The sequence below is a fragment of the Haliotis cracherodii genome, unplaced genomic scaffold (assembly GCF_022045235.1).
Source record: "Haliotis cracherodii isolate W230 unplaced genomic scaffold, xgHalCrac1.p SCAF_8, whole genome shotgun sequence".
Lineage (NCBI taxonomy): Eukaryota > Metazoa > Mollusca > Gastropoda > Lepetellida > Haliotidae > Haliotis > Haliotis cracherodii.
Window position 1 is genome coordinate 55128519 of NW_027266341.1, and position 27013 is coordinate 55155531.

Consider the following 27013-nt stretch of genomic DNA (forward strand, 5'->3'; position numbering starts at 1 on the left):
AGGCATCACTTTGGGGTATCTCATCAGGCCCTTATATAACTGAATTATGTTCAAGCTGCCATAAATCAAATGTGGCTCACAGTTGTACCACTTGTTTGACTGACACATTTTTGATTCACTGATATAATCATATATAGATGTTTGACTATTCTAATTTTCTTGGTCATGTTAGTATGGCAGTGTCGATAGTCAATACCATCATTATTTAACATGAAAATGGCAATGGAACGCTGTGTTTCTGGTTGAGAGGGCAGTTAATATCAAAGTTGATATAAAGGAAATTTATGTACTAAATGGCTCTATACTTTTGATGGCAGTAGGAAGAGACTCATCACATGTAATTATATTAATAATATGCCAGTATAATAATACTCCTCCCAGTTACGGGAATCCTTGAAGATTCAGGTTAGAATTAGTACCCAGCAGGATGAGATGGCAATGTGGTTGTTAACCCTCTAGCGCCTATCAGGGAGCTGAGTGCACATTGATCAGTGACCAGGGTAATAATAGGCTTTGAGAAGTTCCAGAGTGGTATGGGAATATGTGCAATATAAATAGCCTATTATTATTTTGCTTGTGGTCAGAGGTGACTAACGGGATCAGGCTCCCTGACTTAGTTGATGCTTCGTATCCCAATTGAGTAGATCAATGCTCATGATATCAATCACAGATTTGTGTTGTACAGAGTGCGTGTTGAACAAACTTGAGACCACATGGAGAGAAAAAAAGAGTCCTTGTACCGACTTTTGAGCAGGTACTGATGGTCTTAGCCATTTATCGAAATGAGGTTAAAATCATCTGCATATATTTCCTAAAGATACCTTGAACTGCTGGATATTAGAGACACTATTATTTACAGACCGCCGTCATACAGCTAGAATATTGCTGACTGCAGCGTTAAACAACAAACAAACAGAGCCAATTATGGGACTGAAACATGTAAAATGCATGAATCGATCTTAAGTGAAACGAAAATCTATTGTAGTACATACATAGTTCTATAGTTTAGATGTGCGGTCAACTACAAACATCAATCGTCACAAGTAACACATATTCGTGCAACATCAATGGGATACCAGTGGTTTGGCAGGATGAGCGGGTTTAAACTACTCCCCGAACAAAGCGCCTGATGAGTATTCTCGGCATTCAACGACGCGAATGCTATTTACCAACAGTTTAAAAGTTCCATTCATCCCCGTTGTGATGTTGTAATACTTGTCATCCTTGTATCTGGCAATATATACCAAACTTGCTGTTCTCCCATGGGTGTGTTCCGACAGGCTCTCTCCCCATATGTATTCCTGTGTAGATCCGGGGTAGAATAGGTCTTCAGCAACCCGTGCTTGCCGTAAGGGGCGAATAACGGGATCTGGTGGTCAGGCTCGCTGATTTGGTTGATGCATGTCATCGTATCTTAATTGCTTTGGATTGTCTGGTCCAGACTCGATTATTTCCATATAGCTGTAATGCTTAGTGTGGCATTAAACAACAAACAACCAAACCAAACCAAACAAACACTCTCGATATATTAACCTACTGCCACTTTTTCCCATTGTTTTGTAGGTATTTTGCCATTTCATTGTAACCTTATAAGAGGTACTACTTTCAGCTGAGACCCGCTGAGAGGTTTAACATTTGAATTGTGAGACTTGCTTGGAGGTTTTATATTCGAATTTTAATACCTAGATTTTACAGTTGAATTGTATAAACAGGCTTTTTAATAGGCATATCTGCTGTTTTTTTGTTGCATTTAAAACACTATTTCTAGGGAAAAGCACGAGGGCCGAATGTCTTCCCTTTTCAACGAAAGCCGATGAGGGGTGTTTCAAATAACTTCTGAACCGCCCAAGTGCAAAAAAATGCCATAAAGAAACATAAAACATCGGGATACCTTATAGTGAAACAATACAGGATCCGCGGTAGAGAACAAATTCGATGACAGCGGACAAGAGAGGGACCACGTGCCGCATGCAGACAACTGAAGTCATGTAGGGTTGAACAACCTGCCTCGGTGAGTCAGTGGGTTACCATACTAACGTGATATGTGAGGTTGCAGCTTCAACTCACGTCATGGAATTTTCATGTGAAGCAAATTGTGAGTGTTAACCAACCATACATCTCGTGTAGTGTGGCAAGGTAGGCCAGGTGTGGAGGCGATTGTCCACGTCTCCGGCTTCACAATTAACGTTCAGGGCCCCGTTCCACAAAGCATTCGTAGCGCAACGATAGTTGTAAGTCAATGTTATGTATGGGAGTTACGATAGCCATAGCGCTACGTTAGCTTTGTGGAACGCACCCCAGGAACTCAGTCATCTCGCAATCATATCGATATCTCGCAATCATATCGATATCTCGCAGTCATATCGATGTCGTGTCGACTATTGAGAGCAATCTGAACCCGAAAACCAAATTTTTTAAAAATGCGGAAAAAGATAACATAATATGAAAGAGAAAGGCACATGCAGAATAGAAACTATCACCATAAAGTCATATTGTAATTTATATAATATTCTTATCATTGACCTATTTCAAGTCATAAAACATAAAACAGAAATTCGAATCTAAAATCTCTTTCTTTTTAAACAAATATGTATCTTCTAACATGCAGTCTCGGGCAAAATGGAACCAGATACTATGTGGTAAATTTACAAACAAGGGAAAAACGTCCAACATAGGTTTAGATCTAGGTAGTTTCTTTAATATATTTTATATTTAATTAATTAGAATGACAGAAGGACATGATCTGAGTCGGCAATCGGCGACGATACAAAGGTTTTGTCATGGTCAAAGGGAGACAATTCAATCGACTTTTATTTCATGCGGTAAAGTTTGTGGTCAAAGGGAAGTAATTCAGCTTGGCAATTTGACTGCTCCTGTCAGCTGAAAACATACACTTCGTTGTACTTTATTAAAGGACAAAAACTATGTTATAACCATATTCTAATTCGTCACCACTCGATCATTTATTCAGCTTGTCCTGGAATAACACGAGTTGGTGTGGAATGAAAATAATATGTGCCATGCCCATTTTCGAAGTTATGATTTCATTCGACCTTGTAGCAAGGGAGAGAACCAGTAACAGTTACGCTCAGTCTCGGTGCCCGAATAGTTTCCCTCTATAAATTCGGATAATTCCCATTCGATATGGATAGGCAAACGAGTCTAGGACAATTCCACACGATGTGGTGAGTGTAAATATAACACACTGTGTGTAGCTCAAGTTCCTCACAGCAATATCCCGTCAGAGCTCTGTGTACTATAAGCTGGGCCCCGTCTCTAATATCACAATATTGGCGCAAGTTGACGACGCGCATAGGGAGCCGGGAACCAGCTTATGTGTACTATCGTTGCCACCAGTCAAAACTCCCCACAGTGATTGATGACCACAACCATGCTTGGAGTTGAACTCGCACCCGAATGACCGTTATGTTTACAAACAAGTAACGACTGTCGTGACGCCGAATACACTTCGCTAGAGTACTATTTTTTTGGATTTGTCAAGTTCAATTTCTATTTCATTAAAACTATCATGTAATTGATAAAGTAAGAATTAAGGGAGTAGTTGGTTGATTCTCCGTTAGTCTGCAATCTCGAACCAATCTGATTATACAAACAACAAAGTAAATTCATCTGGAAAACATGGTCAGTCGCAAACCTTTTCAAAATGAACTGTGAACGTTACTACATTTGGGGTTAGAGGGCAACAAGATTTCAATTTCAAGAGTCTTGTAATGGCCGCGCCGTGGCTGCGATGTTACCGAGAGCGTAACGAAGGTGTCACGCGCTGGGAAGGAGCTTGGGAAGGCGCTTATACAAGGGACCTTACTCTTATTTGTTATTAGCATATCATAACACGATTATCTCCCTTTGACCATTAACTGCATTGATGTCGCGGCACGGCTTACTGCCTTCACAACTCACCGCACCGTCAGGGTAATCTTTCAAGGATGTTTATATAAACGTCTCGTGTCTATTTCTATCTTGACTCATTGTTCCTTATTAATATACGTATGTTGCAATCGTGCGACGACATTTTATGTCATTCAAACAGACCTACTCGAAATATCCTTAGTGTCTGATGCCTTGTTGAAAATATGATCATCTTTCAGAATATCATTGTGACACAGTGAATATCATATTTACCGATTTACCCAAAACTTTTAGGCTTAAACCAAAATGACATTAGATCCAAACTTTGACGTCACGACATATTTTTTTATATAATGGCAAGTATTAAATGTGCTGGGCACATGACGTATATTATAGTATTTACCGATCGAAAGTCATGCAGTAGCACTGTTATTGAGTCGACCTACAAATAGAGTGAGTGGGTATGTTTTCACGCAGTTTTAGCAATATTGCAGCAATATCAAGGCGGGGGACACATGACTGACATTTATTCCCAGAAATATAGTTGTCTTATTGAAAAATATATATCTACAAATCAAAACTCCAAATGGAGACCAGAGCAATCTTGACTTGCCAAATTCTAGACTTGGGTTTGACTCCTTTTTAAATTTATTCTCAAGGGTCTTGGGGGGGGGGGGGGGGGGGGGGGTCATCAGGAATTGGCTTCACACGTGTGAGAAATCGAATCTTCGGCGTGAAGAGCGAACACTTTAACCACTAGGCTACCCAACCACCACCCTACAAATAGAAATAAGCTACTCTGGCGATAAAAGTGGCAAGAAGCGTTGTTGTATTTATTCTTTTCTTTATATTTTAATCGAGGGAGTAAATTTGGTTTTACGCCTCTTTGAACAGTAGTTAAGTTATAATATGACAAGTGAGCTTAATGGGACAGGAATTAAAGCCCAGTGTTGCATGTGTGCATGCAGAATTACATATTAAAAAGTGAGTTAGTGCACAGTATACAAATTCTGTGCACGTGTGTACAGCATATATATACTATACTTAATAAATATTTCCGTGCATAATTATATTTCCGAAGTATTATAAATAAACACGTGTGTTAAATGTAAAGTAGGCGTTGTTAGTCTGAGGCCTTTGTTAATATTAAGTATTCATCTAGCAACTGTAAGCTTCATGATTCGTAGTTAGGACTTTATCAAGATATATAGGTGCATACAGTTTCCTTTTTGTCCTGATAACGTTCTGTCACGACATCTGTCTTGCTTGGAGCGCAATACCAGAGATCTTCAGTGTAAGTGACAAGTCGTTTCAGTTTCCATTCAAGGCACGCGAACTCTAGCCTTGCTCCAAGGCTGTACTGAATTATAAGTCCATTGGTGTATGTGCTTGTATCCATATAATAGGCAGTCTAGATAAACGGAAAGTACAAGTACGCTTGTCTCAAATAGGGACAGTTTGTTCGTATTATTTGCATTATGTAGAAAATATTATTTAAACTAATAGTTATTGCCTTAGAGACTTGTGCAAGTCTACACGAATCCATGCACAGCCCATTCGTATTTGCATTTCTTGAACACCCAGTGAATCACACCGTTTCAATATATTAGAGTAGCAGGGAATTTCAGGGTTAAAACAGAACAGCAAATTTGAGTTTCAAGCGCAGAAAAGAGTCAATCGTGTATTTTAATTTACCTGGTGGAATTAGTTTTATTATATCCTGGGGAGATGGTGTGTTATCAAAGAATGATCGAATTTATAATCACTTTTTTTCGCAAAGTATACAATGTTATAGGTTGTGCTAGAGTATGTTGAAGGTATATATTATTTTCCCTTCCGCTCAGCCCTTACTGTAATGCTATAACCCTAAATGAAGCAAGTCTATATTTACTTATAATCTCCCACCTCACTGGGGCACCTTATCGATGTATATGTAGTTGCTTGTTTCTATCAGAGATCATATACCGATATCGGTATATGGTCTCTGTTTCTATAACACACAAAAATATTTTCAGAGACTAAGCGTTAGTTCAGTGAAATGTATATATAGTGGTATTGAAAAATGTTATCTGAACATTAGGGATCGTTTACAAACACACTAATTCACACTACTCCAGCTATATTATGGTAGATTTAGTCTATCATACAGGCACTGAAACAAATATATCGAATACAGCCCATGCACGTCTATAATAGTCGGCAAGACTAGATGACTGAAGTGTCAGGGTCTGTACATAGGTCCCAGTCCCTAGAGAATAAATGAAAATGTTCACAGATTTCAACTACAGTAAACTACGGTTATAACGAACATGCTTATACCGAACTGACCCATATAACGAACCATAACGGCCATTTCTTGTATATATGTTGTATATCTGCTTATAACGAACTACGGTTATAACGAACAAACATTAGTGGTCCCTTTGAGTTCGTTATAACCGTAGTTTACTGTAACTGAAGTCTAGAAAGATTTGCCAAGTCTAGATTGCCCCAGCTCTGTAGTCTGTCCAAACCTGCAGGGCTAGCGAGGTTCTGGCTTGTTTTTATCAGTTAATCTTGTTCTGTCCACTGATGTGGTCGACACAGCGTGAACCCTCTCTCCCTTGTCTAAACTTAATGAATGCCAGCTGTAGGAGCTCCCAATTACACAATATACTGGGTCAAAGACGTATCTATACGTCTTTGACTGGGTTTAGGCTTTAGGAGGAGGACGCGTCCCTGCATTACACATTCACAGATATATTTGCAATGGAATCCAGTAAGGTATAAAAGGCAATTCTTACTGCACTTTGTTAGTATAATATCAAGCAGATCCGCCCAAATCAGAAAAAACTTATTGTGTTGTGCTTGAAATGAAAAGATGTGTTAATTTGTTCACCAACTGGAACTATAAAATCACTTACTTTTGAAATTACATCATGTATATACAAACAGCTGGAAAACACAAGAAAAGCAACAGTCTTGGTGCCACACTGGGGAGGGGAGGGGTACCAAGGGAGAAGGGTGTGGCAGGGAGGGGTCAGAAATAGGCCGCCTGAGTAGCAGTGGCATGCAAACAGAAATGAAAGTTGACATTTACAAGATTACAGAAATTCAAACAAATTAGAGCTTTGCATATTTGCTAGTCAACCAAGTCAGCGAGCCGGATCGGGTGGTCAGGCTCGCTTACTTGGTTGATGCATGTCATTGTATCTCAATAGCGTGGATCGATACTCATGACATCAATCATTGGATTGTCTGGACCATACGCGATTATTTACAGACCGCCGTTATATGGCTGGAATATTGCTGAGTGCGGCGTTAAACAACACACAAACAAACAAACAAAGCCTGAAATTAAGGATTATTTGGATTTTATTATTTTCATTTTGTAGATATAAATATATATTTTAAAATAAGATAACTTTATATCTTGGACTAGATGTCAGTCTAGGTCTGTATGCAACTGTTGAATTCACAATTATATCGTGAATATGCCTTGTGATTATCAGTTAATCGCTACCGCTGTCATGAGTGTTTAGTAATGGCGAAGGGCGGGTCTCCCCACCACTCTTCAAGACCCCACGCTGAGCCGAGACCTCCCATCCTGCTCTGCCCCCTTCCTGCTCGCTCAGACAACATGTGTGATTACATTGGAGACACATTGACAGACACGACCTCGTGTTTTCTTCAGTTGATTCATTGTTACTCCGGTGAAAAGACGTTTTGCATTTTTGCGTGAAAATGAATAGGAACATTGATGAGCTGATTGCTTCATCACTGATGAAAGCAAACATACAGAGCATCCGTCCAACTCAGAAGCAAGTGATTGAAGGGTACTTAAAAGGTAAAGATGTGTTGTTTTGCTCTCCAAACGGGAGTGGAGAATCATTAACATTTGAACTTTCGCCCCACTTGTACAAGGCAGTAGAAAGTACAAACCATGCTACTGTCATTGTTGTGTCTCCCTTCGTGGAACTGAGGAAGGAGTATGTGGAGAAATGTTCGTCCTTGGGGCTCAAGGCCGTGTGCCTGAATGACGTCACAGAGAAGGGAGCACTGGCGAATGATGGCGGTCTTGTATCTTCTATAGAAAAAATGACTGTCGCAGACATTAGAGATGGAGAAGCTGATGTAATATTCACCACCCCGGAATCTATCCTTGGACGTCACCGGAACTTAGTGACTGAATTGGATAAACAGAAACATCTAAAGGCAGTTTTCATTGAAGAAGCACAATGTATATCCAAATTGTAAGTGCATAATTTAATGCGTTATATTTATTCCAACATCCGTAATAGTTTATTGCTGCCTGTAGTATAAAAAGATATGCCACCCAATAGGCCCGCAATTTTACAGGGGTGTCAGATACTGGCAAAGCCTATTAGGGGGCTCAGAGGAGATACGGCATCAACATGATGTCACAATATTAGCTAACTTAACTGTTTGATTAATCCAGTGATTACTGGTCGTAAACAAAACTACAACCCCCTTTAGATATGAATAGGTCCCCAAGGGGACCATGTGTTTCTGTTTTCTTTAGATACTTACATAAACAAAATAACAAAGTCTTGACACAACCCATATTCTTTTCACTGATCAAAACAAATAAAGTTAGGGAAGTGCTGTTTACCCTTTTTTCAAAATGTAAATTGTCAACGCAGTCTCGATTATCCACCGAAATAAATTCCATTGGGTGTAAAAGGCCAAAAAGCGATGAAATATATAAGAATGGATCAACTTTTGCTGTTCAATATTATACTTACAATACAAATTTCAAAAATGGCTAATATTCACTCAAACAATAGCATTAAATTTGTGTTTCTGTGAGATGATATTTACTTTTATTCACAGTAAACTAAAGGTTGCTCGATCTCTTCTCAATAACAGTATAAGGTTGACTTCGTTTGGTAGTATTCATTAATAGTATACGTGGTCTTAATAAAAAATAATGTGAATCCATTCTCAACACTAGTAATTAAAAACCTTTTTGTCATAAAGCAGATGTTCTACCTTAAAATGTCAACTTTGTAGTGTAGGCTATGACAGAAGAAGTTTATTCAGTTCATTTACATACGGTATATATGTATTTTGTGAATATACATTAGGGGGGGGGGGGGGGGGGTGAAATTGGGTTTAACGTCGCGTCCAAGATTATTGCAATTTATATAGCGACGTCCATGCACGTATGTATATGTCTGCTTGTACTACTCCGGACTGATGGCGATTATATAGTGCTAGCCCACTGAGATACCATGCCGCAGTTTAACATGAATACAGTGAAAAGATTAATTGTTGTTTCAAGACATTGTTATTTTGTTTAGGTATGCATCTAAATAGAAACACCAGTCCTCGGGGACCCATTCATATGCATTGGAAGTTGTTGTTTTGTTTACGACCAGTTTTGATCACTTGATTAATGCGGTCGGGTAGCCTAGTGATTAAAGCGTCGCGACAAAGACCAGGGTTCGATTCCCGACATGGGTACAATGCGTGAAACCCCTTTCTGGTGTCCCCCGCCGTGATATTGCTGGAATATTGCTAAAAGCGGCGTAAAACCATATTCACTCACTTGATTAATCAAACAGTTCAATTAGCTAATACTGAGACACCATGTTGATGCAACATCTCCTCTGAGGCCCCTACTAAGCTACCCCTACACACACACACACACACACACACACACCCACACACACACACACCCCACCCCCTCACCCCCCCCACCCCCCATTTTGCTGGAATATGGAATATTGGTAAAAGCGACGTAAGACTATACTCACTCACTCCCTATAATATATATCCCGTCCCTAGAGTGAAACACTAATAACTACAGAATGTTTACAATGAGTATAGACTTAATACGTTTGTCACATGTCTTTACAGTGGAGTGTCCAGTGACAAGAACGGGGCTTCATTTCGACCTGCGTATGGGCAGCTTGGAGAACTGAGGTCACTAACAGCTGTCCCAGTGATTGCCCTTACAGCCACAGCATGCGCGAAAACACGGACATTAATCAAAGAGAAACTGTGCATTCAGAAATGTGATGAAGTCATTGTCAGTCCAAATACATGCAATATCAAATATTGGTTATGTGAGGCTAAACGCAGCATAGCTGAAGACTTTGCATGGCTTGCAGATCTGCTTCTGGAGCAGGGCCAGAACACTCCAAGAGTGGCCATTTTCTTCAGAAAAATACGTCAGATGGGAGATCTTTATGGGTATCTGGTTTATTCACTTCGTGATAAGGCTTATGTTGATTTTAAGCCTAAGGGCCCTAATGATGACCGAAATAGACTATTTGACATGCTGCACTCTAAAACAGACGATGAAGTCAAAGAAAGTATTTGTTCTTCATTCAAGGATGACCAGGGTTTTAAACGTGTTGTATTGGTGTCATCGTCCTTTAGCACGTGTCTGGATGTGCAAGGTGTAGGTCACGTCATTCATTATGGGCCAGCGTATGACGTGGAGGATTACATACAAGAAACCGGAAGAGCTGGAAGAAATCAGAAGACACAAGTACACGCCATATTGATGACATACAGGAGATGTCTGTCCCAGAGGAATGCAGTCCAGTCTTGCATGAAGCAGTATTGCACCGGAAGTTCATGTCGCCGTGTGGAACTTCTGCAACATTTTGAAAGTTCGCCATCAAAAGTGAGCCCCCCTCATGACTGCTGTGATGTATGTGCCCTTGAATGCAAATGTCAGTGTCACTGTGAGGAAATATGTACATGTGGCCAAACGTGTGACCAAAACTCATCATTGGTCATGGACAAGATACGCTCCTCGCAATATTGCCCAAGTGATTCTCCAAGTGACCCTTCATCTGATGAAGACATATCTAGTGACAGTGAGGTTGATGAGAATACCAGGAGAAAACCTATTGTCTTGATGCACAGTTCGGAGAGTGAATGAATTCATCTGTAGAACAGTTTACGGCTGAACTTTTTCAAACTGTCTGATATTAACTGAGAATTAATTTCTTTGCAACAACAAAGGCAAGTTCGCTGATAAGGGTTGATGAGGCAGGTTTTTTTTATTTATTTATTTTTTTATTTATTTTTTTTTTTTGGGGGGGGGGGGGGGGGGGAGAGAGAGGAGGAGGGGGGTGCTGAAGGCCTTGAATCATCCGAAGTGTTCCAATCGACTCCGTACTTGGATGATCATGTTTAGAATATATGCTGACTTTTGTTCTGGTGGTTTAAGACATCAGTCTTGCTTGTATCAAAGTCGACATTTTCCCCAACAAAATAATATCCTGCTTATCAAGTGCAATCTGCTCCTGGTCAAGATGAAACAGTGCATTGGGAGAAGCCCCATTTTCTGCTGCACATTTTGTGTGCTTCAGTAACAATTTGCAGGTGTTCACGTTCAAGGAAACAATCAGCTCAAACTGAGATTCCCGTTCAGTAATGGTCACATCCCATTGTCTAGATGGATGTTCTGTATCATTTATAGATGTAGAAATATTAGTGCTGTCATTTGTCACATTTTTCTGTAAAATTCAGACTTTTTAGTTCCACCTTTCATAATTATGGTATTGTTTAAGTGTTGTAAGCCATTCAACTCTCCTGAAACTCTTGCAAGAACAGAATGTCATGACACTAAGTCATGGAGATTTGAAAGACATATCCTGTTTGCTGTGTCATTATAGAACTTTAATACTGGTAGTTTCGATATATTTGACATATTCTTACCTGTTTTCAGTGGTATTATTGTTCTTAAAAATAAACCTTCTTTAAATAACACGATCTCGTATCTTGTCTCTGTATCATTAAGCAACTCTAGTATCACTAACAGACGGAGTGACACCATATTTCATTTTGCGCCGCTTGCACATTGTGTTATACCAAACCGCGTGCTTATGTACTCTCGGAACACGTTTCTAGAACAAATATTGAAAGCTCTTAACATCCCTTGGCTTATTCAACGACATTGCGTGTGGAGATTGCGCAACGACAGTCGTTGGTCTAAGTTAAAGTATGTGAGTTGCGATAACCTTAACGCTACAATAATTTTGTGGAACGGACGCCTGAATTCTAAAGGTTGGCCCTTGTATGGTATTAAATTCATACGTTTCAACTTTTGACGTGTTTGAAGTATTATTGTGTTAAACTCAATTAGATTATGCCGTGGATCGTGTCAGCGGGGCGGTCGGGTAGCCTTGTGGTTAAAGCGTTCGCTCGTCACGCCGAAGACCCGGGTTCGATTCCCGACATGGGTACAATGTGTGAAGCCCATTTCTGATGTCCCCCGCCGTGATATTGCTGGAATATTGCTAAAAGCGGCGTAAAACCATACTCACTCACTGTAGGTGTAGTTTTTTAGTGTTTGCAAACAGGTATCTGAACAATAGGACAGTGGAGACGTTATGGCGGTGTTTGCAAACAGGTATCTGAACAATAGGACAGTGAAGACGTTATGGCGGTGTTTGCAAACAGGTATCTGAACAATAGGACAGTGGAGACGTTACGGCGGTGTTTGCAAACAGGTATCTGAACAATAGGACAGTGAAGACATTAGGCGGTGTTTGCAAACAGGTATCTGAACAATAGGACAGTGAAGACGTTACGGCGGTGTTTGCAAACGGGTATCTGAACAATAGGACAGTGGAGACGTTACGGCGGTGTTTGCAAATAGGTATATGAACAATAGGACAGTGAAGACGTTACGGCGGTGTTTGCAAATAGGTATCTGAACAAAAGGACAGTGAAGACGTTACGGCGGTGTTTGCAAACAGGTATCTGAACAATAGGACAGTGAAGACGTTACGGCGGTGTTTGCAAACAGGTATCTGAACAATAGGACAGTGAAGACGTTATGGCGGTGTTTGCAAACAGGTATCTGAACAATAGGACAGTGGAGACGTTACGGCGGTGTTTGCAAACGGGTATCTGAACAATAGGACAGTGGAGACGTTACGGCGGTGTTTGCAAATAGGTATATGAACAATAGGACAGTGAAGACGTTACGGCGGTGTTTGCAAACAGGTATCTGAACAATAGGACAGTGAAGACGTTACGGCGGTGTTTGCAAACAGGTATCTGAACAATAGGACAGTGAAGACGTTACGGCGGTGTTTGCAAACAGGTATCTGAACAATAGGACAGTGGAGACGTTACGGCGGTGTTTGCAAACAGGTATCTGAACAATAGGACAGTGAAGACGTTACGGCGGTGTTTGCAAACAGGTATCTGAACAATAGGACAGTGAAGACGTTATGGCGGTGTTTGCAAACAGGTATCTGAACAATAGGACAGTGAAGACGTTATGGCGGTGTTTGCAAACAGGTATCTGAACAATAGGACAGTGAAGACGTTATGGCGTTGTTTTCAAATAGGTATATGAACAATAGGACAGTGGAGACGTTACGGCGGTGTTTGCAAATAGGCATCTGAACAATAGGACAGTGAAGACGTTATGGCGGTGTTTGCAAATAGGTATATGAACAATAGGACAGTGAAGACATTAGGCGGTGTTTGCAAACAGGTATCTGAACAATAGGACAGTGGAGACGTTACGGCGGTGTTTGCAAACAGGTATCTGAACAATAGGACAGTGGAGACGTTACGGCGGTGTTTGCAAACGGGTATCTGAACAATAGGACAGTGGAGACGTTATGGCGGTGTTTGCAAATAGGTATATGAACAATAGGACAGTGAAGACGTTACGGCGGTGTTTGCAAATAGGTATCTGAACAAAAGGACAGTGAAGACGTTACGGCGGTGTTTGCAAACAGGTATCTGAACAATAGGACAGTGAAGACGTTACGGCGGTGTTTGCAAACAGGTATCTGAACAATAGGACAGTGGAGACGTTACGGCGGTGTTTGCAAACAGGTATCTGAACAATAGGACAGTGGAGACGTTACGGCGGTGTTTGCAAACAGGTATCTGAACAATAGGACAGTGAAGACGTTACGGCGGTGTTTGCAAACAGGTATCTGAACAATAGGACAGTGAAGACGTTACGGCGGTGTTTGCAAACAGGTATCTGAACAATAGGACAGTGAAGACGTTACGGCGGTGTTTGCAAACAGGTATCTGAACAATAGGACAGTGAAGACGTTACGGCGGTGTTTGCAAACAGGTATCTGAACAATAGGACAGTGGAGACGTTACGGCGGTGTTTGCAAACAGGTATCTGAAAAATAGGACAGTGGAGACGTTACGGCGGTGTTTGCAAACAGGTATCTGAACAATAGGACAGTGGAGACACTAGGAGGTTGCAAACAGCTGCCGATCATTTGATGTTCTGGGATTTAGGCTGTTTTTGTTTGTTTGTTCTATTTTCGGATTTCTATTTTCTGGAGACCCCAGTCGTGATATTGCTGGAATATTGCTAAAAACGGCGTAAAAACATACTCACTCACTATAATGACTTTGAGTGAGGCATCAATTTTAAACTGCCGCATAGTATCTCAGTGTGCTAGCACTTAAAATCGGCCGGACTAGTACAAGCAGCCACACACGCGAGCATGCACGTCGCTATATAAGTGCACCCGATTTCACACCACCTCATCTCTTTCTCAGGAAGAAATTGTATGTCTTGAAGATCCAGTGATTAAATAAATATTCGTTTCTGACAAAGATCTTAGTAACCAGCCGGCAACTCGATCCTCACAACCTGTATGATGGAGTATTGTGGACCTATTGTTTGCATTAAAAAGAGGTAATACGCGCCACGGGTTTTAATCTTCACATAGTGAACCTGTCACTCCAAAGACCCGCAGTTTAACTATAATATTGCACTTAACTCATTGGGGTGGTCGGGTAGCCTAGTGGTTAAAGCGTTCGCTCGTCATGCCGAAGATCCGGCCTCGATTCACAAAATGGGTACAATGTGTGAAGCCCATTTCTGGTGTCCCCCGTCGTGATATTGCTGGAATATTGCTAAAAGCGGCGTAAAATCAAACTCATTCACTCACATAACTCATTCACAAACACAAACTCACTCGCTGAACACACTCATTCACTATAACTTTCACTCACTCACCTGACACGTCCTTTCCTCAAACTAATTTGCTCATTCGCTCTATCCTCACTCACTCGCGCCTGGCCCCGTCACACTGTACAAACTTGCTGGCTCCAAGCTGTCATACTTTCTCTCTACGTAACTTCGTATGTGTAAAACGTTTATTTGTGAATTCAATACCTTAATTCTAAGTTTAACATTTTAAACACCTGAATTTAAACGCGTTGTGTCAACGAATATTGATTTAGGTAATGTGAAAACATTTAAAAAACAAGCATTTCGATTTATCAATATAACTTATTTAATTGTTTAAAGGCGTTGTGTCAACGAATATTGATTTAGGTAATGTGAAAACATTTAAAAAACAAGCATTTCGATTTATCAATATAACTTATTTAATTAACTGTTTAATGTTTAGAGTTTTAGGTCAATGAGTGCATATTTTTCACTTCATTCCATTTGAAAATCGAATTTAATTTCAATAAGCAATTTATAAAGTAATGAGTTAGTCATACATTGATAGCATAGAGTCAAACACTGTTGTGTCGAGGTTGGGGGGACCTACGCAAATACTTCGAGTTATCCGAACTTCGACACAACCGAAGATGAGATAGAAGGAATATACAGGGACCAACCTTTTACTTCGAGACAACCATAATCCCGACACATCACAATTGACACAGCGGTGTTTGACTGTAATTAAATAATGTCACAAGTCGATTTACTATGCATCCAAACCCAGGCGGATACCAATATCCCACATCGACTGCATGCATGATGCATGCGAATCGTTACATGTTTCATATGGCAGAATGCATTATTCATTACAAGCCGTTATACTGCACAGGTGTCGAGGACTTCCGACAGCCCCCCTCCTTCGCGTGACGTAATAAGGTCAATCAGGGCTACGTTGTGACAATGAAATTTATGACACATCAGTCTACTTAAATAGACAGCTTGTAAATCACCTATAATGAAATACAGGGAATCACAGATGGTCATTTTCTAAAATACTTTCATCTAATACATATGTGATTATGTCAGAGAACAAAGAGGGTGTTCTACACGCCCATGGTGTTAGGGTAGGATCAGGTAAATAACGTTGCTATGATTAAAAAAATTAATTTTAATAAAGAATTTACAGTTATCATTACTTTTATGAACATTCAAAAGCTAAAAAACAACATTAGAAGTGTGATAAACATGAAGCAATTTGTGTTACCTTTATTTTAATAACGTATCTTTGGAAACTAAGTTTGCAAGTGCGTTTAATTAAGTACACGTTTGTCGTAATAAAATAGTTACCAAAATATAGAATGGGCACCACAGAAAGTATACGCGTAAAAGGTCAAAAGTAGTTCTTTGTGGGGAGGTACATAATTATATAACACTAATAATGTTAAACTTTTGTTTTGGTATAGAATGTAAAACGTTTTTATGCGCCCATGGCAAATACCGTCATTTGTGATAATAAAATAACCCGGGGCTAAATTTATATAAACAAATCTAGTTTATATACATTTTGGAGAGAGAAAAAACAACATAAGATAGAATATATGTAAACTGTTATAAAGCCCTTTACAGGTTCGTTTACTTGTCACGTGATAACTGTTTATGATATAACATGTAGCTTAGAATAGCATACGGGGATGGTTTCGAATCTAAAGCTGGATCTTATACATCTCTATTGTTTGTGGACTCGCAATATAGCTATTTTTATAACCACATGATGTCATGGGAATGAATACGACTAGTGCTACAACTTATTGCATGCGATATTATTCGTAAACGAAATTTGTTATGATCTAATGCTTGTTTTCAGACAATTCTTGTAAATTAAAATGAATACTTATTGGGTAATGATTTATGTAATATATGCATATTTCTAAAGTAGTATATAGTGTATTAGTGGAAACAAAATTTACAAAGATTTGTCTGGTAATATTAGTTGCGCCAGTGTAACCTGTAGAAAGAGCTGAAACCCGGATGTAGACGTCAGTGGTCGTGAGATCGCTGTTGTCAATACATAGAAATCAAGACATACATTAATCGAACAGTGTAAATAGTTTTGATCACACCACTGACATGTCTACTCCAGCCAGAAGAAGACTAATGCGCGATTTCAAAAGGTTTGTTTCTATCTCAGCCTTTTTAGCGACAAAATCTGAATGTAAATATTCCAAAATGGCCGCTACGTAACAACCTCAGTCAAGACTGATGATGCATATTTATTCATCTAAGACACGTATCTTCATGTCATTTTACAATTGTCATTATTTGTTATTGGGAACAATTCTTTGTTTCAGATTACAAGAGGATCCCCCAGCTGGTGTTAGTGGTGCTCCTACTGATAACAATATTATGCTTTGGAATGCTGTTATATTTGGGTAAGACATTATCAATGACAAAGCTATCAGAAGTCAAAATACATATATCGTTCTTATGCATATATTGAATTGAATTTGTTTTGTTTTTTATGTATTTTGTTTTTAAAACAGAGTTATTTGATATGTCAGAGGCACAATGACTTCAAAATGTTATGCTATGGCTAGATTGCAAGTCTTTGTACAGAAAATATGGATTGTTGACTTCCTTGTGTATCATGTGTATATATGCATTCATAACATACGGCACACATGGTAAATGTTGCCATGCAATGCTAGTTTCTTGTATCATGTTGATTGAATAATAATTATTTTTATATGCAATAAATTAGTCATATTTTCAGTGTTAGGCGTTGCCACTATTTCATTAATCCAAGACAAGTGATAATCGTTTACATGTTTAAGGACTTGTTGTTTATTTACAAAATCTATTTATTTACATAAACCACTAGCATGGATTGAGCTGTGGAATTGGTGATATTATTTTACATGAAGTCTATTCTGGATGATGCAAGACTAATACCTATAACATGTATAATGTCACTAAGTTTCACTACACACTGCAATTCTTTTACCATTTCGTCAAAAGGCTGTAACAAGTTAGTGAACTAAGCAAGGTTACACTTACTAGGCACAGTTGTCTACTTTTTCTCTAGTTAACTTGGTCTTCACAACCAATACATTTATCATTTTTCCCTTTGTACCCCAACCCATGAAGATCCCTGTTTGATTTGGTCTACAGCAATCCATGCTTGTCATAAGAGGTGACTAACAAGACTGGGTTGTCACGCTCTCTGACTTGTTTCATGCACATGATATCCCAATTGCGTAGATCGATGCTAGTGATGTCCATCACTGTATTGTCTGCTCCAGACGTGAATACGTCATACAGCTTGAATATTGCTCAGTCCGGCATTAAAACAACAAACACAACTTAGATGTTATGGTTCTAAACCTTTCCATGATTAGTTAAATTACTGTATCTTTAATACCCTTTCAATGGATAAGGTTAAGAGTGTTGATGAGTTGCTAAGCTAAAATATGTACCACTTATGTAGGGGCTATAATGTCCTGCTGCTACGTGTTTCCAGTTTTCAATATAGATCAAGATGGTGGACCTTGTGTGAAACTGAAATTATGTATTCACCTGATATTTAACACATGTTGCAATACACTGATACACATAAAAACAAAGAATGAGTTACTTAAATTTACTTGTATTTTACAAGTTTCTTTACATGTTTGATGCAGGATATTTGCCTAGCTGATAAAACTGGGTGTCTTGTTAATTTGCAAGTCAAAATAACAATTTAGAGTCATGCATAAATTTAAGCTTTTAGTTTTAGTAAGACACTGCAACCAAGTTTGAACCAATGCTAATCAATGCTAATAACTTCAAGCAAAGATGTTTATTTTTTCAGTATTATCTAGATGATTTTTTAAATATAAATTAAAAGTAACTTCAAAATTGTGTTGACTAAAACATGTTAAAGTGAAGAAAATAAGCAATTTCTTTTACTGTGCCTTGGATGTTTTTGTAGGAACTAGAGCTGATAAGAATGAGTTGTGTCAAATATCAAGAATGTCAAACATCAAAAATATTACCGTATGTGCACTTAGCAGTGTTCAAAATTAAGCATCAAGTCAAGGTTTCCTTGTCAATGACCATGGAGAACCTTAAGTTAAAAATGAAACTGTAGATTTAGGGTGTCCTTAGATTTAGATTCTAGTTCACACTGGGAATTTTCTGACATTGGCCCTCTATGTGAAAATTTCAAATATTCCAGAGGTACACCCATTCAACAAAATGTAAAAATGCCCCATGGTTTTAAAAAATGTCCGCCTTTTTTTCAAATTTAGCGGCTAAAAGCACAAGGCCCCACCCTAGAAGAAACCCTGAGTTCAGCATATATCATATCTGTTTGATTAGCATTCTAGAAGTTTGTGAGTAAATAATAAGACGTACAACTTAATAGGTACCAGCCTCTGGTTTATTGCATTTAGGAATGTTTCGATGTAGATTCTTACATCAATATAATCTGGAGTGTCTCCACAGTAAAATGTATGTATACCTCTCATCAGTTGGTTGTAGTCACTGTACCTTGATAACAGTGTAGTGTAAGAGTCTACATCTATACAGCACTACATGCAATAAACCACTAGTCGTTATCCATAAATTTGTATGTTTTCTAAGTTCAACATACCTCTGGTAAGCCAGGAACTAACTCGCATAATCTTGAACACTTGTCTTGGGTGAAAATAATATCAAATACACAAAATTCCTACATCATGTGAAAACCTGTTGATGAGCATTATGTCAGGGACAATACGTCACAGGAACACTTCAACTCACCATGCTCACTGTGGTTGTGATATTATAAACAGAATTTAGAAATGAATGCATACTAGTACTAGCAAAAACTGTGTTAGGTTGTAGTGCAATATGTATGTAAATTTAAGTTGATAACATTAGCTTTGTTTATATGGATAGTAGTAGTAGGTGGTGAAAATTGTGTTAGGATGTAGTGCAATTTATGTAGATAACATTAGCTTTGTTCATACGACTGACAATGCGGATGGGTGGGTACTTGCTCAATCACATAATGATTCATTTTGTATTATTCAAATATTTTGCTGGCTGCATAATGAGTGTAGCAGCTAAAAATGTATGTATTTGTGACTGTTAATGTAGGAAATCACTTAAGGAATCAAGATTAATCATTACAAGGACCACTATGAAATGATTTATCATAGCTTTGGGTTTTCTGATATTTTGTCACATAGAATGACGTTTAACATGGAATCTGAGTAATATATAAATAATGATGTTTGATTATTTGGTAGACATTATATCAAGTAAGACTTCCTATTCATTGTTCAATTTTGTAAGTATGCTCAAATCTTAAATGACTGTAAATATGTGCTACCAAGGTCTTTTATGGACTCAAACAAGTACTAGAAATCATTATGGATATATTATTAAAGTACAGGGAGTTATCTAGACATGAGTCTGAAAATTGACCTCGAATTTGCAGCAAATTTCATTAAAAATTCCAAAATGGAATTAAGCATTTCACAAATCTTGTTCATATGGTTGTGATCACTAATGTTATTGCTTAGTCAACATGGTCAAGGTGAATTGTATTTTGCTGATAACAGAAAAAAATAGAGAGGAAGAGAGGCTTTTATATTAAAATACCCCTGAAATAGGAACTCTTGGTAGTAATGTTTGGGGGATCCATCAGGCTGGTGGCAGGATTCACTTGATCATGTTGGTTTCCAAGAATTTCAGGGGCTGTCGGGTAGCCTAGTGGTTAAAGCATTCGCTCAGAAAGCCAAAGACCCGGGTTTGATTCCAGACATGGGTACAATGTGTGAAGCCCATTTCTGGTGTCCCCCCGCCGTGATATTGCTGGAATATTGCTACAAGCGGCGTAAAACCATACTCACTCACTCACTCCAAGAATTTTACTGTGTTTTTGCGTTGCACAAGACTCGGATTGCAAATTATTCGTGTCCATTCTCAATTCTGTCAGCATTCATGTGTATATGACTCATTGTTTTGCTTCCAGTAGATAACCATGATAACATATTTTTTATGAGCCTACCTTCACTTTTGACAATAGTATTGTCAGCATTTTTATGAAAAATCCCAATTGTGAACAAAATTACAATGTGTTCCAAAATTCCTTGCCAGAGGAATTTAGTTGGAAGCCTAAAAAATCCTTGAAATAATTGTGATCGGTAGAGTAAGAGTGTTTAAGTGTATAGCATCATAGAACCTTCCTGTCATCATTTTCATACAGTGTATTACCTGTTTTGTCCTCTTTTTCCAGGCCTCATGACACACCTTTTGAAGATGGTACTTTCAAGTTAACAATAGAATTCACAGAGGAGTATCCAAACAAACCTCCAACAGTCCGATTTGTGTCAAAGATGTTTCACCCTAATGGTGTGTACAGGCAATATTTATATTATCTCCCCCTGTTTATTAACTTTTTAGGCAGTGGGCAACATACCCCCAAAACTTGATGCAAGATGATAGATTCGATCACTTGGTCACTGGTCAGGCTCTGTGACATTGTGTCTTACCCTGATAGAATTTATTTTGATTACTCATTGTCCCAGAGTTGATTATTAACAGGCTTCTGTGATATAACTGCAATAATGTTGACTGCAACATAGAATTAGATAAAAGATAATCAATCAAAGTTATTATGCTACTTTTGCTGTAAGTGTAACTCAGACTTACCTGGGACTGTCTATTTTTGAGTCTAGATGATCTGTGGTACACGTCACTTGCCAAGAAATTGACCAAAGTCATATGACTCATGTCAGTGCACAGCATCAGAAGACTTATGCCTTTTGAAGTATTATGGATGTGATTTTAATATTAGATTGAAAACATAAGCCTTTGGAACTCTGAACTTTGAGTGTATTACTTACCTGAACAGAAACGTCAGTTATATGTTTATAACCTGCAGACATCCATACTCCTTTGTGTCCAACATTTGGCATCCGTTACTACCCAGTTGAGATCAGAGATTAATGCTTAAGAAGTGTCTGATGATGATGATGTTATCTGAATTTTGTATGATGTTTTTCCTGTTTTTCAGTGTACGCTGATGGGAGTATATGTTTAGATATATTACAGAATAGATGGAGTCCTACATATGATGTGTCAGCTATACTTACGTCAATACAGGTAAGTGTGACGTTGTGATGTCACAGCAGTCCATTGTGGCATGGCTGAAAAAAGCTGTATGGCAATAATTTAATTACATTAACATTGGTAATTTGCAGCAAACTAACATGTAACAAGTACCATGCTTCTTTGTCACTGGAAATTAACATGTATGACCCTGAAAGTGTTCAGAATGTTGTAGTGTGTTTCAGTGCTTGGTCACCTTCATACCACTGTGACTATACACATGTATGATTATTCTGTTTATTTGCTATGATTATTTGTTTTCTTGTACTAAGAAGTCGTTCTAAAACTGTCAACTTTAGAAACGTGTTTGTCCTGTTTCATATATAGAGAATCTCACCCGAGTGTCTTTTGATATCAAATATATCAACACAAGTTGATGAAAGTGGAAATATTCCGAGGCTTGCCAAGGATTTTTGCCACTTTTATCAACGAGTGTTGATATATTTGATATCAAAAGACACAAGGGTAAGATTTTATTTATCATCCAACATCATTCTTCCAACTTTTTCAATTTGTAGACAGTAATTAGCAGTGTCTTCAGTGTAAAAAGTACTGCTAACAGCTTCAGTAGCAGAACCATTAGTGATGTCATTTGATTGTGACGTCATGGTAAGCAGTGACGTCACAATGGTCTGCAAAGCAGGGTAATCTAATCCAAGCGATAACTCCTGTGGGAGCCAGTTTTTGATGATAAATCACACTTTCATCGTGTTGATATATGTAGACATTTGCTCTTTTGCATAATTGAATATAGTCAAGTTCTTGAAGGATCTATTATTTGGTTTTATCATCCAAAACTGGCTCCCACAGGAGATATTGCTTGGATTAGATCAAGTGATATCTACACTGTGCCTCAATAAAATTACATCACAATGCTTTGCAGACCATTGTGACGTCACTGCTTACCATAACGTCACAATCAAATGACATCACTAATGGCTCTGCTACTGAAGCCGTTAGCAGTACTTTTTACACTGAAGACACTGCTAATTACTGTCTACAAATTAAAAAAGTGGAAGAATGATGATAGGTAGGATGATAAATAAAAACTCAACCCAGTGTCTTTTGATATCAAATGTATCAACACTTGTTGATAAAAGTGGCAAAAATCCTCGGCAAGCGTCGAAATTTTTCCACTTTTATCAACTCGTGTTGATATATTTGATATCAAAAGACACTCGGGTGAGATTCTCCATATGTCTACAGAATATCATTATTTGTTTGAAGATGTTTATTGCACTAACACAAAACACCTTAAGAGAATGGTATCATTTTCTGCTTTAGTCTGTTAATCCAGTGTTTTACTCGATTTGTTCTCCAATGACAAATCCTTTTGAATACAATTAACTGAAAACTGATATAAATTGCTATACACTATAGTACAGGCAATGGATTTCAACCTATCTAGAAATATTCCTGCTTTTTATGGCTTTCATACAAGTATTCACAAGTGTCTCTGGTATTTGTTAATGCTTACACCTTTGGCCACTGGTTTGTAATTTTGATCAGTGGAGAACCCAATTGACTCATTACTTTATGATAACTAAACTGAACCCATTTCCAGTCATGGCTTCATTTTGAGTCATGTTTTGAATAGTTCTTATCATATTACAGTGTTCTCTGATGATTATAGGGGCGGTCGGGTAGCCTAGTGGTTAAAGCGTTCGCTCGTCACGCCAAAGACCCAGGTTCGATTCCCGACACGGGTACAATGTGTGAAGACCATTTCTGGTGTCCCCCGCCGAGATATTGCTGGAATATTGCTAAAAGCAGCGTAAAACCATACTCACTCATTCTGATGATTATGACAAGCAGTGATATCACTGGTACTCAACGTTTTTCATTTCAAAGACAACTTGAAATGCATAAACATAATGACTCCCTTTCCCGTCTTAATATTCAAGAAAATATCTTGTTACCTTGAGGTTCATTCTTAAGAAACTATTTGATTTGTTGTAATTTACTTTAGCTTAAATTAATGTAGACACATGCTGACTGTGATTTCAAGTTTTAAGCAAGTAATCTCTGCAGAGTTAGTCAGAAGAGAAATGGGCCCGTGAAGATCCAGGGTAGAATAGGTCTTCAGCAACCCATGCTTGCCGTAAGGGGCGACTAACAGGATCAGGTGGTCAGGCTTGCTGACTTGGTTGATTCATGTCATCGTATCCCAATTGTGTGTGGCTTGATGCTCATGATGTCAATCACTGGATTGTCTGGTCCTGACTCAATTAATTACAGACGGACGTCATATAGCTGGAATATTGCTGAGTGCGGTGTTAAACATCAAACAAACGAGAAATGGAGATGGGGACTCCCGAAATGAAGCTATTGTTGCAAATGGGTCCAGTGTGTCACCATAACAGAATGGATATAATGGATAACTGAGGATTTACTGTTCACTATTTTACAGTGAAATACTTGAAACTACTTGTGAATGAGTGTTTTGATAGATGCTCATTTATGCAGCATTTCTAGATATTTCAGTGTCAATATCAAAATTAATACATGCCTGCGTACTGCTCTTTTCTCAATGATGAAGGCCAATGTTATGTCAAAATTTGGATTAACAGACAGGATGTTTTGTGTTTCATTGTTTCTCTTCACAGTTTAGAACATGCAAAGATTTAAGATTTAGCCAATTTCATCCATTACCTCATTCCCGTCCATTGTGTTGTTGACTTAATTACAACAGGTGTGGACAGATCATGCAGTCTGCACGTCACCAAGTAGAAACCAAATTGTGTGTTCACCATTGTATGTGTTCATCTCATCAGTAGAATACCACTCAAACGATGATTTGACATTGTCATTTCTCTCTTGTAGTCACTGCTACATGATCCGAATCCAAATAGCCCAGCCAACAATGAGGCTGCCCAGTTGTATCGAGAGAACCGACGGGAATACGAGAAAAAAGTGTCAGCGATCGTTCAGGAAAGCTGGAATGATGAGGAGGAAGATGAAGAGGAGGCGATGGCTTGCTCTTAGCATCCCGTTCCACCACAACATATATTTGTAGGACATTTTCTGGCAGGTCGGCCTGTAGGTGGGGCGGAGCGGTCACCAGTGATCGCATTTGAGGACAGACAGCTGGCTCTCGGAACTGTTCTCTCCTCTTCCCTCTCGCTGGCTTATTTTTGCCGTTTGTTCTCAATTTGTGATGTGTTGTTGGGGGCGGGCACCATCTCTCCTCCTCACCACACTCGGACGACGTCAGTGTATCAGTTAACATTTCCATTGCATTTTAAGTCTCCTGCTGTGTATGTATGTACCGAAGTGAACAGTATACTGTAACTGGCTTCAGTGAATAAGGAAAGCCTGTATCACATCAGGAATTTTACGTTTTCTCAACCAGAGGTAGGATGGAGATTTTGGTTCATCTTAAAATCTTTGCTGCCGCATTCTTTATCCTTCTGATGTATTGTCCCATTGATTGTTTTTCAGTCTTTGTTAGACGAACCCAACCCAAACAGTCCAGCTAATAACATAGCAGCCCAGCTTTACCAAGACAACCGGCGCGAGTATGAGAAGCGTGTTAAGACGGTTGTTGAAGAAAGTTGGATTTACCTAGGGGAGGTGTAATGAATTTCCTGGTATCACTCTAACCTGACTCCTTGCCACTTCAATGTCATTGTTCACCCTTGTCATTGTACTTTCTCCACTGGCATATCGGTACATTTCAGGAGGAAAAAATACAGAAGCATGTAAATCATAAGATCAGATACACGTCATTTAACTGAGTTGTTACTTTGATTATTAGTTTGTTATTCCCAGTCAGTAGGTTTATATTTATTATTTGTTGAGTTAAATGTTTACAAGGAGATAAAAACAAAGTTCATTGATAATTTTCATTGCTTGAGAATCATGTCCAGTGTGGCTCCTTTGAAATAGTGGAGGGTTGATTTTGTTTTCTTTTGTCATATATCTTTGTTTTAATAGTTTTTTAAATAATGGAAGGAAACTAGAGATCTGGATATTTGATTGCTACTTTTGAGTTGCTCGTGGCGTCCTTAACATGGTAATATTGATTGCATGTTGTCCACAATCCATTTTCTCGAGGCATTTTCTCCATTGTGTCCTGTGAACTTGTCCATGTTCTCCAGCTGGATGCAAACTAATCACAATTGTTACTGTCGTAATGCCATACTCTGCAGCTTGACCAGTTTTTTTATCGTCTCGTTTGTAGAATTATCATTATTCTGTTAACTAATCTCAATTCAAATGTGATGTAATGACTGTAGCGGCACCAGGAGACTTGACCTGATGGACAACCTAGGTTAAAAGTACCAGGTTTATGCTAGTCAGGCTTATAACAAAATGGGAAGGGATTGGGTCAATCTGCCAATATGGCATGCTAACTGTTAAATTATCGTGAGCTGAGAAAGATGGCTGCTTCTGTACAATGTAACAATTATTATTGAATGCACGTGTAATTTTTGTGTTCATGAAGACGGTAAGTCTTTGTAATGTAGAGGCTGTACAAAGTGTAATAAAGACAAAATCAAACTTATTGCATGTCTCTGTGTTGTCCGTTGAAAAGAAGAGGGACCCGACCTTGAAGACTCTCATGGAAGAGTCGGTATAATATACAAAAACAACTGAGGACTAGGGACCACAAGGAAAGGTAATGGTTGGACCCCAAGTTTATCATCATCAGTATACAAAAATATATTATTTTTTTTGTTTAACGCCGCACTCAGCAATATTCCAGCTATATGACGGCGGCCTGTAAGTAATCTAGTCTGGACCAGACAATCCAGTGAGCAATTGGGATCGATGTCATGCATCAATCAAGTCGGCGATAGTGACCACCCAATCCCATTACCGGTAGTCGCCTCTTAAGACAAGCATAGTCCCCTTTTACAGCAAGCATGGGTTGCTGAAGACCATCAGTATATATCTCCATTGTATTATGATAAATATCCTGGTCTCATTTGCAACCAGAATTTAGTTTGGTTTGAATAACACAACACTACAAGTAGCCTTCTATCCAAAATTACACTTATATGAAGGGAAGTTCAAAGTTTGCTAAAAGGTGTATAGGTGAATAAATCTATGAAAACTGAAACCATCATGGACACTGAACTGCTCACC

General features: G+C 38.7%; 1 protein-coding gene and 1 pseudogene across 2 annotated transcripts; both read left to right on the top strand.

The window, feature by feature from the left end:
* The first annotated feature begins 7393 nt into the window (after positions 1 to 7393).
* On the top strand, positions 7394 to 10768 carry LOC139450688 (ATP-dependent DNA helicase RecQ-like; annotated as a pseudogene).
* A 6037-nt stretch (positions 10769 to 16805) lies between these two features.
* On the top strand, positions 16806 to 26429 carry LOC139449692 (ubiquitin-conjugating enzyme E2-17 kDa). 2 transcript variants are annotated; one of them, XM_071231195.1, is made up of 5 exons: positions 16806 to 16956; positions 17134 to 17214; positions 21048 to 21163; positions 21828 to 21916; positions 25364 to 26429. In XM_071231195.1, exons 1-5 carry the CDS (start codon positions 16913 to 16915, stop codon positions 25499 to 25501), a joined length of 468 nt encoding a protein of 155 aa, XP_071087296.1. In that variant the 5' UTR covers positions 16806 to 16912; the 3' UTR covers positions 25502 to 26429. The 2 variants fall into 2 exon arrangements, with proteins under 2 accessions (XP_071087296.1, XP_071087295.1); XM_071231194.1 differs by having other exon boundaries at positions 24746 to 25456.
* The last annotated feature ends 584 nt before the right edge of the window (positions 26430 to 27013 follow it).